At 45.8% G+C, this 15958-nt stretch overlaps 1 protein-coding gene across 1 annotated transcript in view; it reads left to right on the plus strand.

Moving 5' to 3' along the window:
- Positions 1–15958, plus strand: part of IFT43 (intraflagellar transport 43) — a 48132-nt gene that overhangs the window by 27062 nt on the left and 5112 nt on the right. The window contains exons 3-4 of the mRNA XM_009319400.1: positions 4463–4495; positions 5011–5057. Of these exons, the coding sequence (XP_009317675.1) occupies positions 4463–4495; positions 5011–5057 (80 nt within the window). The remainder of the gene's footprint in view (positions 1–4462; positions 4496–5010; positions 5058–15958) is intronic.

Genomic DNA, 15958 nt, shown 5'->3' on the forward strand with positions numbered 1-15958 from the left:
AGGGTGCAGGGGAGAGCAAAGGGCCCCCAGCGGAGAGCTGCCCGCCCGGGCGGAGGACAACCGCGCCGGGCGAGGGGGCTGCCCGTGCTCCCAGCCCTTTCTCTTCCTCGGCTGCCACCCCCACCACGTTAGACCGGGCAGTTCTGACCCGCCGCCTCAATGTTCGTTTTAACAAGCCACCATAGTTGCTTCCCTTTTCCTTAGCTGTGTTGCCCGCCCTCACACCTCCCTGGGCACGCAGAAGAGAGCCTCGGATCTTGCACGCTGGCCTCCTGGCACCTGGCTGTGGCTCGGTGCAGGATGCTAGTGTGTCTAGAGCTCTCATGAGCTGTGGACATTAAAAGATTTCAAGGACATTTCCCCCCATTCATCCCAGTTATGTCCCCTGCTAAAATAGGTTAACGGTGTCTAATTAACCACTGCACATTGTCATGCTGCATAAAGATAGCACCCTGACTGTTCTCTGAGCCCTGCTACTTTATCTCCATTTAGATCTCCGTGGTAGTCCATTAAATGAGAAAGAAACAGTTTAACAGGGATGATGTCTACATTAGAACTGCCTTTCACCCTTCAGCACAGAAGTTGCAGGCAGCTCCGAGGCAGCTCAGCTGTACATTAGGGGTGTGGGGGGAGGGAAGCCTCGGTTTTGAGGTTTAACCCCCTCTCATTGATGTGGAGGGAGGATTTCTGCTGGCCAGAACTGAGCAAAGACAACACTCAAGAGCAAGATCAGATCTGTATCCTCTGCCTCAGGACACAGCTAGGAGAGAAACAGGTATTCTGTACTAGGAGTTACATAACATGGGGTTACATGGGGTCTGTCGGGCTCTTCTGCCCAGCCTCTCAGCTATTCAACACCCTGAAATAGAGAGGGGGTCAGCAGCTGGCCAAAGCCAGAAGGAATATGCCGGGGTTTTGGTTATGTTTGGGAGCACAGACAGCCTTGCAGTGAAAGGGAGTTTAAACAGAGCTGTCCAGGTGGTGGGGTCGGTCCATGTTCTTTGGCCCTCCAGATGCAATGGACTTATCAGAAGAAATGAAAGAAACAGAGGTATCGCTGTCTCACAAAAGGTGGGGGTGGCTGGTGTATAATACAGCAAACTGAATGCATTTCCGAGCGCTGCTCCCAGGATTGTATTGTTTTGTTTGCCCTTACTTGAGTGGGTGTATCTGTAGTTCATACACAATTGCTCATTTTGTAGGTGCTTGTTGCTACCCTCCCTGGGTTGTGCCTCCTGCTCCTGCTGGAGCAAACAAACCAGGGCAGTGCACTTCTTGTTGCTGAGAACATGAGAAAAGAGTAGGAAATCTGTCTATGCTGACTTGAGTTTTCAGTCTGGTTTCTTCCATGTCTGCTTTCATTCACCACTAGAAAGCTGTGCCCATGTGGTGAATGAAGAGGATGCTGTGTACCCAGGCCTGATATTCCTGAAGGATGAAATGTTGTTCTCAACATGTTGCAATTGGCATTGATAAGCTGAGCCAGTTCTCAGGAAGGGGTACTCCACGATGCTTAAAGCAGTGTGATAACTTCATGAAGAATGCCTGCGGGGCTTCCCATAGCACCTGGAGAGCAAAGAGACAAGTAGGTGACTGGTTCTGCAGGAACGGTATCTCCATGTATAGCTTAGCCCTCCGCTAAGCTTATGGAATGGACAGGGTTGGAGGTAGGGCACCTTTTGAGGATCTATTAATGACTTCCCTTACTGCCTTGAAGGGTTTTTTAACCTTAGGACACAAGGCAAAGCTTTTCTTTTCACTCGAGGTCACTTTGTTAGGTAGATTTAGGTAATGCAATTGGGCTGAAAAAGCAAAAGGTTAGTCAGGAACAAACCAAAAATATTTTCTGAATTTTTTTTTCCAGTCTGAAACAAGGAATGAAAAAGTAATTTGGCATCAAACAAGATGAAAGGAAGCCTTATAAAAAAGGAAACAGTAGGCTGGTTGGTGTCTTCTTTGCCTAATAGCTCAATCATTAAGGTCACAGAAAGTGTAAAACATGCAATTCCTTGCTGTGCTCCAGAAGTTTCATACTATATTTCCAGGATAGTTGTCTACCTGTGAGCTTATCGGCTGGTTTGAAATGCCAGTTTCATCAAAATAGTGCTATTCCAAATCATATATTAACAAACGTATCTAGTACAGGTGACTGGAAGCAGATGTCTCACCTGAACAGAACAACAGTCATTTCTAGCTCCTGCTCTAGTGCCGTTGATATTTAAATGCTCTGTATAAACCACAGTACTGTCAGCATGAGAGACTGGCATCACCCACTGCCACCTTTGGACCCTGTGGCATAGGGACTAGGGTGTTCTCCTGGGATGGCTGACGGTGGGGCTTTAGTTTGCCCTAGAGAGAGGAGGGAAGTGTCTTGTTTGACAGGAGTGTCTAACACCTGGGCTTAAAGGGGCCAGTACTATTCTCCCCTCCCGGTTTATGAATTTTTTCCCCAAATTACTATTTTTTCCATTATAGTGCAGCTATTTCATAACAAAGTATTTGCTATTGCCCTGACTAAGTCCTTTCCTAACATAACAAGGAAAAGTTGAGAAAGCTTTAAATCTCAGAACACGAGTGAAGTAGTCTCTGCCTCTAGGACTAACATATGACTGCCTTCCCTGTGGGCCACCTGGATATCTGTCCTGACAGGGAGCTCAGGAAAAAGAAACAGAAATTGCTTATAGTGATAGCAGGAGTGACCCTCTCCTGGGAAGTATAAACATGTGGAGTGTTTCACTCCTGCCTGGGGACAGGAGATGAGCAAAGATGTAAGGAGTGTGAGTACTGAGGAATAGAGTGTTATTTGGGGCTGGACAATTATCAAGAGTAACAGGATCATGCTAAGAAAAGGTTAGATTGAACCCCCAGGAAATCATCTCACTGTGCAAGGCTGTGCAAAGCCATCATTTGGGATGTTTCAGCTCAGTGAGGGCAAGGCTCTGAAGACAGGGTGTGGGAAGCAGTTCTGTGAAGGCAAAAGGGAGGAATAAAATAGGATAAATCTTGCATCATCTTTCCATCTCTGTCTTCTCAGATTCTAAACTCCAGTGAGAGCTGGTAGTGGGCTCTCTGAAGCCATCCCTTTCTTTCTCTGTAGTATCAGGGGGTTCACAAAAAGTGCTTTGCACTGCCACTGGGGAGAAGGATGGAGCTGGACAACTACTTCTCACTGGAAGAGCTCTTTCCTAAATTCCCCAGCTCTATTGCACTTCTGCCTCTTCTGATGAACAGAAGGGTGTAGATATAGCTGAAAGCCCAGATACCGATGTCACCTACACGGCTGCAGTTCTGATTATAGCAGTGGATATTACTGGGCTCAGATCACCGATTCAGTGTAATCTTTAGCTTCTCACAGACTGCAAGCCCCAGGGAGAGCAGTTGGAGACAAGGGTCTTTCTTCTCCTCATAGCTAGACATCCTCTGTGCCCTGCCTCTTGCTCTTAAAGAGTAGATTATTCACAGGAGAGCTACATGAGAGCCCTAACCTGCTAGAACAGAGAGCGGATGAGGAGATGCCTGTCCCATCTCATGGAAGTGCTTTGAAAGGAGCAGTGCAAGGCAGTGAAGCAACTTGTCTTACATCTTGGTGTGTCCTGGGACAGTTCATGTGGTAGGGGAGAGACCCATGTATTTTTTGTTATGGCACCCTGACTTCAAGGGAGGGGAGAATATTTATTCCCAATGCATAGAGATGAAACTTCACTCTGCAAAATGGCCAAAGTAATCAGCGAGTGATGGAGTATCTGCTAAAAAGAAACCTGGCATTTAATTAACTTTTCAAAGTGCTGGTTCAGCAACCTCCATGTTTTACATTTTGAATATTGAACAAGCATCCCTAATCGGGACTGAATTACTTCTGGGCTTGCTGGGGTGGAGAGCAAGAGAGCTGCCATTTGCCAGTGCCTCCCCCCCACGTTATTATTATGAACTCCTGTTAACTCAGCCAGATCAACCCTGATTTACTGCAGCGACAGCATGTCTGACCTGAACTTGGCCAGCTCAGGTGGGGCTCCTATCCTACAAAGGCAACCAGATAATCTTTATGCATGACTAGGGGGAGGAAGGACCTGTTGATCTCTCAGGGGTAGGTAGATGAAGTATAGCATCATCTTCACTCCATAATGTGCCAACCTCTCTGCTCGGGTAAGGCAAGCTTTACCTGCAGCTGATGGCAGAGGGTATGAAAAAGTAGCTGAGAAGCTAAAAAAACAGGCAGTGTGGCTCTCGCTGTATCTGGGCATGGCTATCTTTTCGGACCCAAATCATTCTGCTTCAATCTGATGCACTCAGGGACTTTTTGATACACTGGTTTAATGGTCACTCAGAACTCTTTAAAGGTGCGATATGTTATATCGGACCTGGTGTGGGAACTGTTTTGCACAATAACAGTGATATAGAGAAAGGTGCATTTTTTGAATTTTCTCTAGCCTTTTCTAAGCATGAGCCTTTTCTTGTCTTGCAGGTCAGGAAGAAAGCATGCAGAAGAAGTAGAAGAGTAAGTTCCCATTGTTGCTGAGACTTCTTCCACAACTTTTACATCTGATCTCATGGAGAAGGGACATGTGACTCTAAGCACCAGTACACCAAGATCTGGAACTTGGGAAGGGTGTAGAGCCTGGCATGTATTCATGTCATGTGTCCTGGGATGGGGCAGGGCTGGTCACTCTGTAGTTCCCTGGATATGGAGTAGGTAGTATCTCTGTCACTCCCGTATGACAGAAAGAAGGAAAAGTAGAAAGCATCCGCTTTCCTCCCAGACGCACCCCAGGCCCTACTGTCTGCAGCCTAGGGGTTTGTCTCAGGTACAAGGCATTTTGTTTAAGCACTCTAAGCTGAGATTTCTGCCAAGTCCAGCAATGAGGGGTATGGAAGAAGGTCAGCCTGCAGGCTAAGTGTACCTGGGAACTCTCCCCTTGACAGGCCATGAGCCTTGTGGGGAGGAAGGGGACACAACAAGATGCTTTTCTGGGCTTGCAGTTGAAATTCGTTCTTCCTTGTGTTTTGCTGCAGCCATCGTCTCAGACAGCAGAGCCTGGAGGCATCAGATGATGGAGGAGGTAAGGTATCACCTACTTGACTGCAAGAAGTGCTTTCATGCATGTCTGGGGGTTCTCCAGTAAAGTGAGCAGAGGCATCTTGTAAGAATTTGCAAGGAAATGAACCACCTGGGGATAAACAAATGCAAGAGCTGCTTATGCCTCCCCAACTGCTGAATGAGGGAGGGAGAGCAAAGGAGATGGAGAGGAGGGTGAGGAAGTGAACCTGTAATCTAACTCTGGCTCTTCATTAACACAGAATGATGAAGCACCTTTGGGGAGAAGGAGAGTGTTGAGGACACGCTTTTCTCTGTGATTACCTCCACATGGAGAATAGTGGACTGGGGCAAAAAGACAGCTAAAAGAGCAATAAAAGGTTAAGAGCGGGGAAAGAAATCATTGATGTCCCCTAGTTTAGGTGATAGTATGCTCTACTTAAAGCCTCTCTCATGTTTTATGGTAACATCCTTGTCTCGTTCCCATCAGGACAAGTGCCTGCACCACTCTCCTGGGGTCTCTGTTGTGAGGGAATTCTTAATTTAAAAAATCCGCTTGCCCTAACCCAAGATCATAGATCATAAGCTAAACATGGCACTGGTGGGTAATCCCATCCCTGTACAGCCTGCTGTGAAATGTACTGGACTCCTGGCTTAACACTAGTTTTCTTTATAGTGTGTATCATTTGCTCTTCTAGGACTGGATGAGCAAAGAGAAATCTCAGGAAAAATCCACAGTATGAATTTCAAGATGAGAACTGTGGGGACCATAGAAATTCATTAAAGTCTCTAGGAGCTACCTCAGTTTTCAAGGGCTAAGAATTTTATACAGTGTATAAAAAGTTGCATCTGTTAAATAGCACCAAGCATCAAAAGAATTACCAGGAGTCACAAAGGATCAGACATCAGTACGGTTAATGAGATTAAATTAAGACTTATTTGGGTTTTCCAGACAGATTAAGCATTGCAACAAATGACTGCCAGAAGTGGCACCTTTATAGCATTGGCATCTTCAGAATAGACTTAATTTTCCCCCTGGGAAGTTTCTTGGGCTTCTTAAATTTCAGCGTTTGTCACTGAGGCTGATAGTCTGTTCTGAACAGCTCTTTGACTGTTTGCATACATGCTGTCCTTCTTGTTGAACCTTGGTCTTGTATTCAGAGTATAATAACTGTCTTTGCTAACCAGGCATAAAAATGCTTGCCACATGTTTGCAGCATGTGACTTTTAGTCCTCCAAGGCCTCGGGCAATAAATACAGAATAGAATTGATGCAGAATGTGGTATGAAGACATGGCAAGTCCTAATACACTTCACTTATTTATTTGTGCCTAACCTATGATTAACAATTGAATTTGGATTGTTTGCAAACCAGAGTTCACCTTTGGATTAAATCTATGTGTTAGGAGAAAGATCCCACTAATTTGATTATGGTTCCTACCCAGGCAGTTTCTGGTACAGTCAAATACATTGGGTTGTGGCTCTAATTTGCATATGGAAAATCTCTAAATGGATCAGTGCATTGCATGCTTGTGGTCCTATTTCTACAGGGAGATTAAGCAAGCTATTCTGGGAGAGGAGTTTTACATGTGGGCTCAGCAATTACAGTGAAGAAAAGTGACATATAAACAGACACCAGAACCTGAATAAAATTACTTTCTTGAATGAGCAGAGAGATACAAATAACTGCCCAGTGTAGAAGGCAGGGAGCACCATGCTGTGGCTGTGCAGTAAGTTGAGCTGTATCAGCCTCCCCTTCGCACAGAACTGCACTTGGGCTCGTGTCTTTAACTGTAACAGTAAAGCTCAGATTCTAAACATACAAAAATCAAGACATTGGTGTATGGATCCCCAAGGATGGGTCACGGTTATTTTGTGCTGCATAATGTGTTAGCTTGTACACCTTAATATGAACAGGCGCAGTTGTGTAATGATTGCTGCTGTCAACCAATACATTTGGATCGCCTTCCTTTAACCTATCAGAAAGCTGAGCTGTACCATTCCATTAACATTGTTTGTCCCCCATCCAACCTTTTCATTAGAAGAATGAAGGACAAAGCTATATGCCCTTAAAAAGGTATTCTTGTGTATTTGGAATGTGCTCAGTTGTGATCATTTATATAGCACTAACACCCGGAGGCTCAGAATTTGGAGTCCATTGGAGAAAGTGTTAAAAAAGCATAGGGCCTGGAGAGAGCCCAGTTTGGCATGTGGAGAATGGAAGGAAGGTTGTACAGCCAAGTGGAGACTTTTGGGCTTGTTATGCCTTGTAGTTTCAGAAATAAAAGTAGAATTCTCTCACTGCTCCTGGCCATTCACCCTGTGCATGAAATAATAGCATCTGATTTCCTCATCTCCATGGGAGTTTGGGAGAGAAGGACAGTCGCTTCTCAAGCTGTGTGGAAAGACTGAAGTAGTATGGGAGATTGTAAGTGGGTGGACCGGACAGGGACATGCATGGAACTATCTGCAATTTCAGCCATTCCTTACAGTTGCACAGGGAGACTCAGAAGGTGCAAGTCATCCATACTGCGCAATACAAACTGTTGAAATACTAGCAGTGAAGTACCTTGGCTCAGGTCGTGCTCAGAATTAATTTTCTCTAATCCATATTTCTTCTTAGCGGCTAGTCCAGGACAAGAGGGCCACTTTAAAGAGGAGCCTGTTTTGAGTTATAGGAAAGCAAAGACATGTGTTTGACTAAAAGCACCATTTGCTCCTGTGAAACTCCAGGCTGGAAAGACTGTTTTGAAAAAGTGCAGTGTCTCTCCAGAAATAGCTCTGGAGTGTCTAGTTGATGGATATTGGGGTTTCCTACAGCACCCGCTGTGTGAGCTTAGTGCCCATCCTCCTGAACACACACTGGTACATGCTAGTACACAGGCATAGCAAATGGATAACGCACCTTTGCTAGGTGGATATGTGTCCAGCTGAACCTTGTCATGGGGGGGGGCCAGCTCCTCTGCATGGTGGGAAACCTGCTTTAGCAGGATTTAATGCATCACAACTTGAGGAATAATAAACCTTCACAAGCAACACAAAAGTGTTTAATTCCTAAAGGACAGGCCTAGTTGAGTCACTTTTGGCCAGGGGCAATTGGGGGCTTAATGCTGTGTATGTAGCAATCTGGGCAATCTGAGAGAGAGGAGTTTAAGGGTAATTGCTCAATTTTCTGTCCATGTCAACAGGGGAAATGGGCAGCAGTGACTGAGTTCTGTGTGGTATGGAAACAGCATGAGATGGGAGATGTGAGACCATCAGTGGAATTTAAAAAGTGCTATCTGCAGAGTGCTGCTTCCTTTTCTGTAGCAGCCAAGAGCTTCTCCCAAGTGCAGACTGTTCTTTGTCATGAGGTAGGAGGGAAGACAGAACAACCAAGTTCAGGTTGAAGGGCTTTCCCCTCCCTTTGCTCTTTTCTCCAGCAGGGCAGTAGAGTCTCTGCTTCGACTTTGCTTGGGTATTTCATTTGGCTTTACTCTGCTTGTGTGTCTTTTTCTGGCATGCAGCTACAAAGGGCTGTTTCCTGTTGGGATGAGAAATGCTGGCATTCCCCCCCCTCCCCCCCCCCCCCCCAATCAGCAAACAGCTTTGTCCTTTTGGCTAAAAGTTTCTTTGTTGTTCCTTTCTTGTCCACCAATTCTGCACTGCTGAGTTGTACTCTCCCAGATGCCTGTCTCCTACCTACATTGCCCTTGGATTTTTCTCCTCAGCACTCTATGGAGGCTTGTTAGCTAAGGTTGACATCTCTCTCCCAGCTATCCTTCCCCCATAGACTATTGCCCCATTTTCAGAAGTCCCTTCCCCCTTCCCTCTGTTACCTTTGGGATGCATAGCTCCCAGAACAGGGCTTTTCTTGGAGGATTGGGATGTGATGTGTGATTCTCTGTCTGCAGGAACAACGGCTTGTTATTTTAAAGCAGATAGTGTGTGTGAATGAGACAGCTGATTGAAATGAAAGCCTGACTGTGCTACACAGACAACCCAAACCTGACCTGCAGGTGAGGAAAGCTGCCAGGAGACAGTCACTAGATCTGTGCCCTCAAGGCAAAACCCCTTCCTGCCTGCTGGGAAGCCTCCTCAAGGAAGCAGAGCTGATGATTAGACCTCTCTATACAATGTCAAACCTCCAGAAGGACTTCTTACCCTTCTGGCATGTGCCAGCAGCTCCTTTGCGTTTGAACAGGATGGGAGTCCAGGCTCTGTGCACAACAGAGGAGGAAGTGGGCATATGCCATGGTCCCCACATCCTTCTGGGGAGTGATGTCTGTCTGTCAGGTGGGAGACAGCCCTCACAGGATATCCAGCAGCTGGAATTCACAGCCATAAAATATCAAACACCTCTTGAGCTGCATGCAAATATGCACCAATGATGAAATTGCGCCAAACAGAGCTGAGAATAGAGTGCAGTGTGGGTTATTGTTGGCTCTGTCATTCCTGATAAAGTTTGCCAGTTGCTTCCCTGGTGAGCTGCTGTTTTTACAGAACACACCAAGTGCTGGTGGTTTCCAGGGGCCATGAACTGCAAGGATACCTGCATTGGCTGAGCATGAGGGTAAGAGAGGGGGGAGTTTGCAGGAACAGTCAGGGACATGGCCAGTCGATACTTCATAGGCTCAGGAGGCAGTGGTGGAGTGATCTGGGGAGAGCTAAATGGACGAAAAGTTCTGAGCATCAGTGAAATGGACACGGAGTGAAAAACATGGTGTTTTGGAAGTGGTGTGAATGGGCTGAAAAGAGGGGCCTGGGGCAGAGAGTGACAGTGACTGCTGAGTTTCTGGGATTCGGCACTGTGACTTTGTGTGTGGCTCTGTCAGCACACTGTAGTCCTCCCCTTGGCTGCTCCCCTAACGCGCTACTCCGAGTCTCTGTGCAAAGTCAGTGAAGTGCAGACTCAGCCCAACCTGATAGTTTCCACAGAGCTGTTGGTCCAGGCCAGTTTGAACCCTTCCAGTGACTGCTGACATTGTGATCTAGAGCCTCTGGTGTTCAAGGAAAGCTCCCTCCTGACAGCCACAGTGGGCAGGGGGGAGCAGAGAATATGTCCCAAGGGATATGTCTGAAGTCCTATTTGAAGCAGCAGACCACTGGCCAAGGGGCAGCGAGCAGTTTAACTGCAAGGGAGCACACACAGCTTGTTGGGGGCTGAAAATGATGGTCTGGGTAAGCATCTTCCATCACTAAATTCTGCGTTATGGTAGATACACAGTCATATTGAGTCTGTGATTGCTGAGTCCATAAGTGTAGTTGACGGACCAGGTTTACCTAAAATACCCTTTAAGGGAAAGCTCTTGAAAGATGATTACAGAATTGAGACACCATCATTTAAAACTGCCTGAGGCAAACTCCTTTGAAAATTGCAGCAGTGGAGGGACAGAGAGAGAACCGCGTAGCCCTTGATTGTAGTGTCATTCCCTCAGGACCCGTCCCTCCTCCCCTTCAGTTTCTCATCTGATATGAGAGAGAGCAGCAGTAAGATTCCTCATCTGTCTTATGAAAATCCGATTCTGAGTGGCTCTGATCAAATCCGGCTGGCTGTCAGCAGCGGTGGCCTTGTGTGGAGGGAGGGAGGCTTCTGAGGAGTTGCTGGATGTGGAAGTGTCATGGGTGCTGCCGATCAAAGAGGCATTTTTTAATAAATATATATAAGAAAAATAAAAAACCTAAGGATTTAGCATAAAAGAAATGTAGTTTGTCTTGTTTTTCCAGCGTAACATGAAGAGGATGAAATAGAATCAGACACACCTGCTCCTGAACATACTTCCACAGGAGCATCCTGAGAAGCTGCTTTCCCTGCCACAGTAATGCTCTAATGCAAAATCACTCATCTCCAGCATTGTTGAGGAGGGTTTTGTGTTTCTGCGTTCACTAGACCCTCCCTGGGCACCTCATGCCTTCTCATCTGCTGCCCCCACCGCCTTCTGAGTACGTTTCAGCAGGGGAATACTGCAAAGGAACAGGGAACAGCCTTTGAAAAGAGGAAAACAGATGTTACTGAAAAGGAGGGCAGGCATAGTGCTCTGTCAGGGGGCTGTTGGTAAGGCTAGGAGGTGTGTTACCACTCTAAATGCTGATAACCTCAGGAATATGGTGGACTCCAGGTCCTGAGCCTGGCCTCCAGTCTCTCCTGTCTTCTGCTGCTGGTGAACAAACCTATCCATTAAGAGATTCCTCATCTTTAAAGCCATCAGTGTCTGCTCTTACTTCTTGCACAATACAAGCCATGGATTACAGCCTGTTGAAGCCCTGCACTGAGCCCAGCAACTCATCTGACAGGGCTGTTCTGTGCCCTGTCTCTCTTCACACTTACCAGGGGTTGAAACTGGGCAGAGGTTTTGTGTCAGAAGCAGCCTTGGGAAGTAGCAAATACGCCTGATGCCTGTCCCCAGCAAGCTCTCAGGTGAGGAAGAAGCCATGCCATGCCAAGCAGTCTGTGAAAGCACAACGCTATTGAAGCAAGTAGAGTGTCTCATGGACCACCCAACCTCCCAGCCAGTCATCCGTCTAGCTGACAGTATCATCAGAACTTGGTGGCTGAAGAAAAAATTATTTTGTCTGATGCAAGGCAAATGCATAATCTTTTAAGGCAAGGCTGGAGGGTCAGTACTGAATCTGCTGCATGACCTCCCCTAGATCCTGTGAATCCTCTGGCACCCGCACACTGGGTGACTTTTCCCTTCAGCTTGGCCAGGTTGTGCTGTTACCATTCTCTTCTCAAAAGGGTGTTTTGGGACACAGGTTATCTTCTGCTTGTCTCAGCTTTTAAGGCAGTGCCCTAGTAGCTGTGGTACTGCCTGCTTTTCACTCTACTGTTTTCATCTCCCTGCTGGCTGATCAGGCAGGTATGCTGTTCTGTATTGGCCTACTAGTAGGGCAATTTCGGTCAGGGAAAGGCATCCCTGTGAAATTAATGTCCAAGCATCCAAAGAAGTGTTCTTTATCCTCTCCATTTGCCTGCTCCTCTCCCAAGAAAGCTTCCAAGAGGCTTCAAGCTTGTTTGTGTGTTCTGCAGAAGCTGTCTGTGTCCCTTGTTCCTTATGGGTTTTTTGAAGGTTTTTTTTGCCTGTTGCTTTCCACTTTTTTCTTTTCTTTTTTTTAATTCTCCATTTTTCCACTTAGAGAGAAAAATTATTTATTGCATTGAGATGCGCTAATTAAAGCCATTTTCTGGTATTTGGTTACTGAAGTGTTTGATGTCTCTCTGACAAGACCATGAAATGCACGGAGTATCCACAGGGACAGAATTTGCTGAACACGGTGCTTTGTAAATGAGGGGACACAGTGTCTCAGCAGCTCATGAATATGAAACGCCCATGATGCTACCTCAGTGGACTTGGGAACACAGATGAATCCTGTCATGTGCTAAATGAGACCAATTTCTTTCACTTAACTTCATCTTCAATCAGACCTTCTTCCATTTGCCTGTTTAAAATTCCCCAAACGTGATGCAGAAGGTAACAGCATTCAGTAAAACAAAGTTTTGCAGCAGCAGAGATATTGTAATTATTTCAGTTTTACATTGTATGAGCAAGCAACCTAAACTAAAGTTAGTTTCATTCTTATGCCTGCTCAGTGGCAGGGGACTGCCAGCTCCAGAAGCCGCTACCCTCTTTGTGTTCGCTGGATATGGTGGTGTGTGGACAGGGAGGGCAGCACAGTCCCCACTGCAAGAATGTCCATTCTGATCTGGCCTTTGAAATGCTCACCCAGTTGGGGGAAGCAAATCAGACTATGTGGGATGGAGTAATTTTTTGGGTATCAGGGTATTGGCTCAGGAGACTCTTAAAGCAACTCAGGGAGAAAGTAGCAACCACACCGCTGACTAACTGCAGGCCTGACCTGGGACATGGTTTCTAGATCCAGCTCTGCCACTGATTTATTGCCTGACTTTGAACAGATTCTGTCTGTCCCCACTTATGTGCTGTCTTGTATCTAACAGAGAACTTAGTTCTTTGGGGCTAGGACTAGATCCTACTGTGAGCATGCAGGATTTTAAGGGACCCAGCCTGCAGGTGTTGCTACTAAAGCAAAAAACAGCTCTGCCTGAGAGGGGCAGTGCAACTCGCCAACTTGCAGGAGCAACTGGGTATTAAGGTGGTGCAGGTTCTTCTACCTTCTGCTTGTTGCTTTCTGTGGTCGTCTTCCTCAGTAAGTTATTTGCTAAGAGGTAAAAAAGATGATGGTTACTGCATGTGCTCTAATATGAACACATAAAGCTCTCCTTTGTTTATAACTTAAAAAGCTGCTGTTATTTTCTTATTGTTTGGCTATCTGCATGTAGCATGGGTCACCCTCAGTCTTCCCCCTCCATCTTTTACTCCTACCATCCACACACTTCTGCCTTATGCTATTGGTGTCTTGCCATAACTTAGCCACGAAGCTCTTTTTTTGTAAGACCTAGCTCAGTGCAGCTATTGTAATAAAAATACTATTCTTACTTATATGCTGGGACTTAGATGTTCCAAGACAATCACTTTGGTGCAGTTTATTATAACTCCCCTGTTAGCCAACATTTGGTACTGGTGTTTCCTATCCCACCATAACTTCTGCATGGATACACTCATTTTGGTTTCATTCTTTGTTCACTCTTGTTCACCATCATCTGGGAGATGGAGGGGAGTTTGCATTTGTCATCTAGCACTTGGTGCTCACTCAGTTTTTCACATCTCTACCACAAGCAGTTTCTAAAGCCAATATCTTGTTTCTTTATGGGCTGAAGAATCCATGGGGAAAGGCTTTGTGTTACTCTGTTCCCAGTCATTTTGAGCCGTGAAGAGAAGCCTCATCCATTCCTCTTTAAGGTCACTGCATGTACTGAGTTTTTATGTTCCCCCCTCCATCTTCTGTTGCAGATGCTCATTTCTTCTGCTTGTAAAACACTACCTGATGTGTGTGTCTACCTATTCTCCCCTCCCTTCAGCTAAAATGAAAGCAGGATACTCACTCTTGGGGGAAGAGTGAGTGTCATTTTTAGGAGCACTCACTCTGGCAATGTTATCTGCCATATGAAATGGAGATTCAGAGGAGTTCTGTCTGGGGGAGGCTGGTTGAGGGAGGTATTACAGGTAACAGTACCTTGCAGCACAGTGTTCGGAGGCTGGGAGACCAAGGTTGGTAAAGACCGTTTGTACTCAATTTGTTCCCCTTTTTAATATTTTTTACCAGTAACTCAACTTTGATTTTAATGTTTCTTACCATTAGTATCATATCAGTTTGTCCTGATTTCAAAGTCTGCAGGAAAGTGGGAGAAGAACAGCTGAAGCTGTAAGATTTTCATGTTGCTTCTGAGATTTGCCTATAGTTTGGATTGATACTAAAGACTACGGAAGCTGTTCTCTCCTCCAAAATGCAGCTGAGTAACGCAACCTTCCCCCCGCCCCCAAACCCTAGAGCTAGACTGCAGAGAATCACTTTTTTTCTCCAGGTTTTGAAGCTATCCCTTCTTCTCAGCTGCAAAACATTTTCTTTTTGTAACGCACAGGCCATTTGTTCACTTCATTGCGGTGACCCGGTATTTGTGAAGGTGTTTCCTTTTGCACACGGGCAGCTCCTTAGCATGTAGGTACATTGTGCAGTCATTTCTAAAGTTTACCTACCTGGGCGCTGAATTCAGGCATGAAAGCCTGGACAGTAAAGTATATGTCAAGATTCTCTGCCAAAACCACAGGCTTATCAGTGTGATGGAAAATGTTCTGAAACCCTCACACTGAACAGCAGGGAAAAAAGCGGGTCACAGAACTAAGTACCGACAACGTGTGGGTTTGTAATGTAACCTTGTTGTTAGAAAAAGCTGTGTGAGTGCTACAGTGCGAGACTGGGAGGACATGGTCCTGTGAACATTTCTGCATGTACTAACGTTATATGTAAGTAACCTTACTGCAGCTAATGGGGGTATTAAAAATAAAGCATATGCCTACACTCTTGCAGTCCACATGCTTCTTCCCCCTGCAGCTGACATAGTGCCATGATTTGGCTGTGTTAGCAGACCTTACTGGGAAGAAAGGTGTGAGTCCTAAGAAGAGCAACAAAAACAATTAGGGAGCTGGAGGCTGAGTGAGGGGAAGGTTGGGTCCTTGGTGATAAAGTGGGAACTGAGACACTTTGCAAACTGTACAGAGAGAGAAGGGAGAGGGATTCTAGAGAAGTGGCACCATGGGAATTGGCAGAGGGAAGAGGAAATTATGAGTAACAAATGAAGTAGAGACCCAAATATTTCAGGGCTGATTTGCCACTGATAGCAGTTAGCCCGGGGAGCTGATATTTTCTTATAATTTGCAACGTTTTTGTTCTGTTTCCTGTCAGTCTCTGACAGTCCTAAAGGGCATTGCTTCTGCCTAGAAATGGACAAAATCATCCGCAGTTTGCAGTAAGAACAACCATGTGCTGGCCTTTGTTGGAGGGGCTGGCAGGAGCCCCCAGAGCGTTTCCAGCTCTTCTGTCTGAAATATTTTCAAAGCACATATAAAATATAGGAGCCTTTCCAAATTTCTTTTGGAAAGAATTTCTACATGATTGACTGGATTTTGCTAATACAGAGTAGAGGTAGCACTTTGCAAGGGATTTGGGAATGTCTCTACGGAATTCAATGACAATGTGATAAAACCAGCACTGGCAAATCCAAGACTCTTTGGGAACCTGCAAAATGGAAGGGGCATCACTGATCTGGGCCCTAAGTTCACAGTTTTCTCTAGTGCAAAAAGATATCAACAAAAGCAAAAGGGAACCGGGAAGAGGAGACCCCAGAAATAGCTGCCAAAGTGAGGACCAAGTGAAGAAATTCACTTTGCTGCAAACACCTTCCACATTTCTGCTGTCAAAAGAACATAAGGATCTGACCTTCTCCTGCTACAGGGAATGCTGCTCTGTGGGCAAGGGCAGCTCTGTTCCCAGGTAGTTCTTCATTTAGTTGTGTTTGCTGAGCAACATTCAC

This window comes from Pygoscelis adeliae, unplaced genomic scaffold (assembly GCF_000699105.1).
Source record: "Pygoscelis adeliae isolate BGI_AS28 unplaced genomic scaffold, ASM69910v1 Scaffold71, whole genome shotgun sequence".
NCBI lineage: Eukaryota > Metazoa > Chordata > Aves > Sphenisciformes > Spheniscidae > Pygoscelis > Pygoscelis adeliae.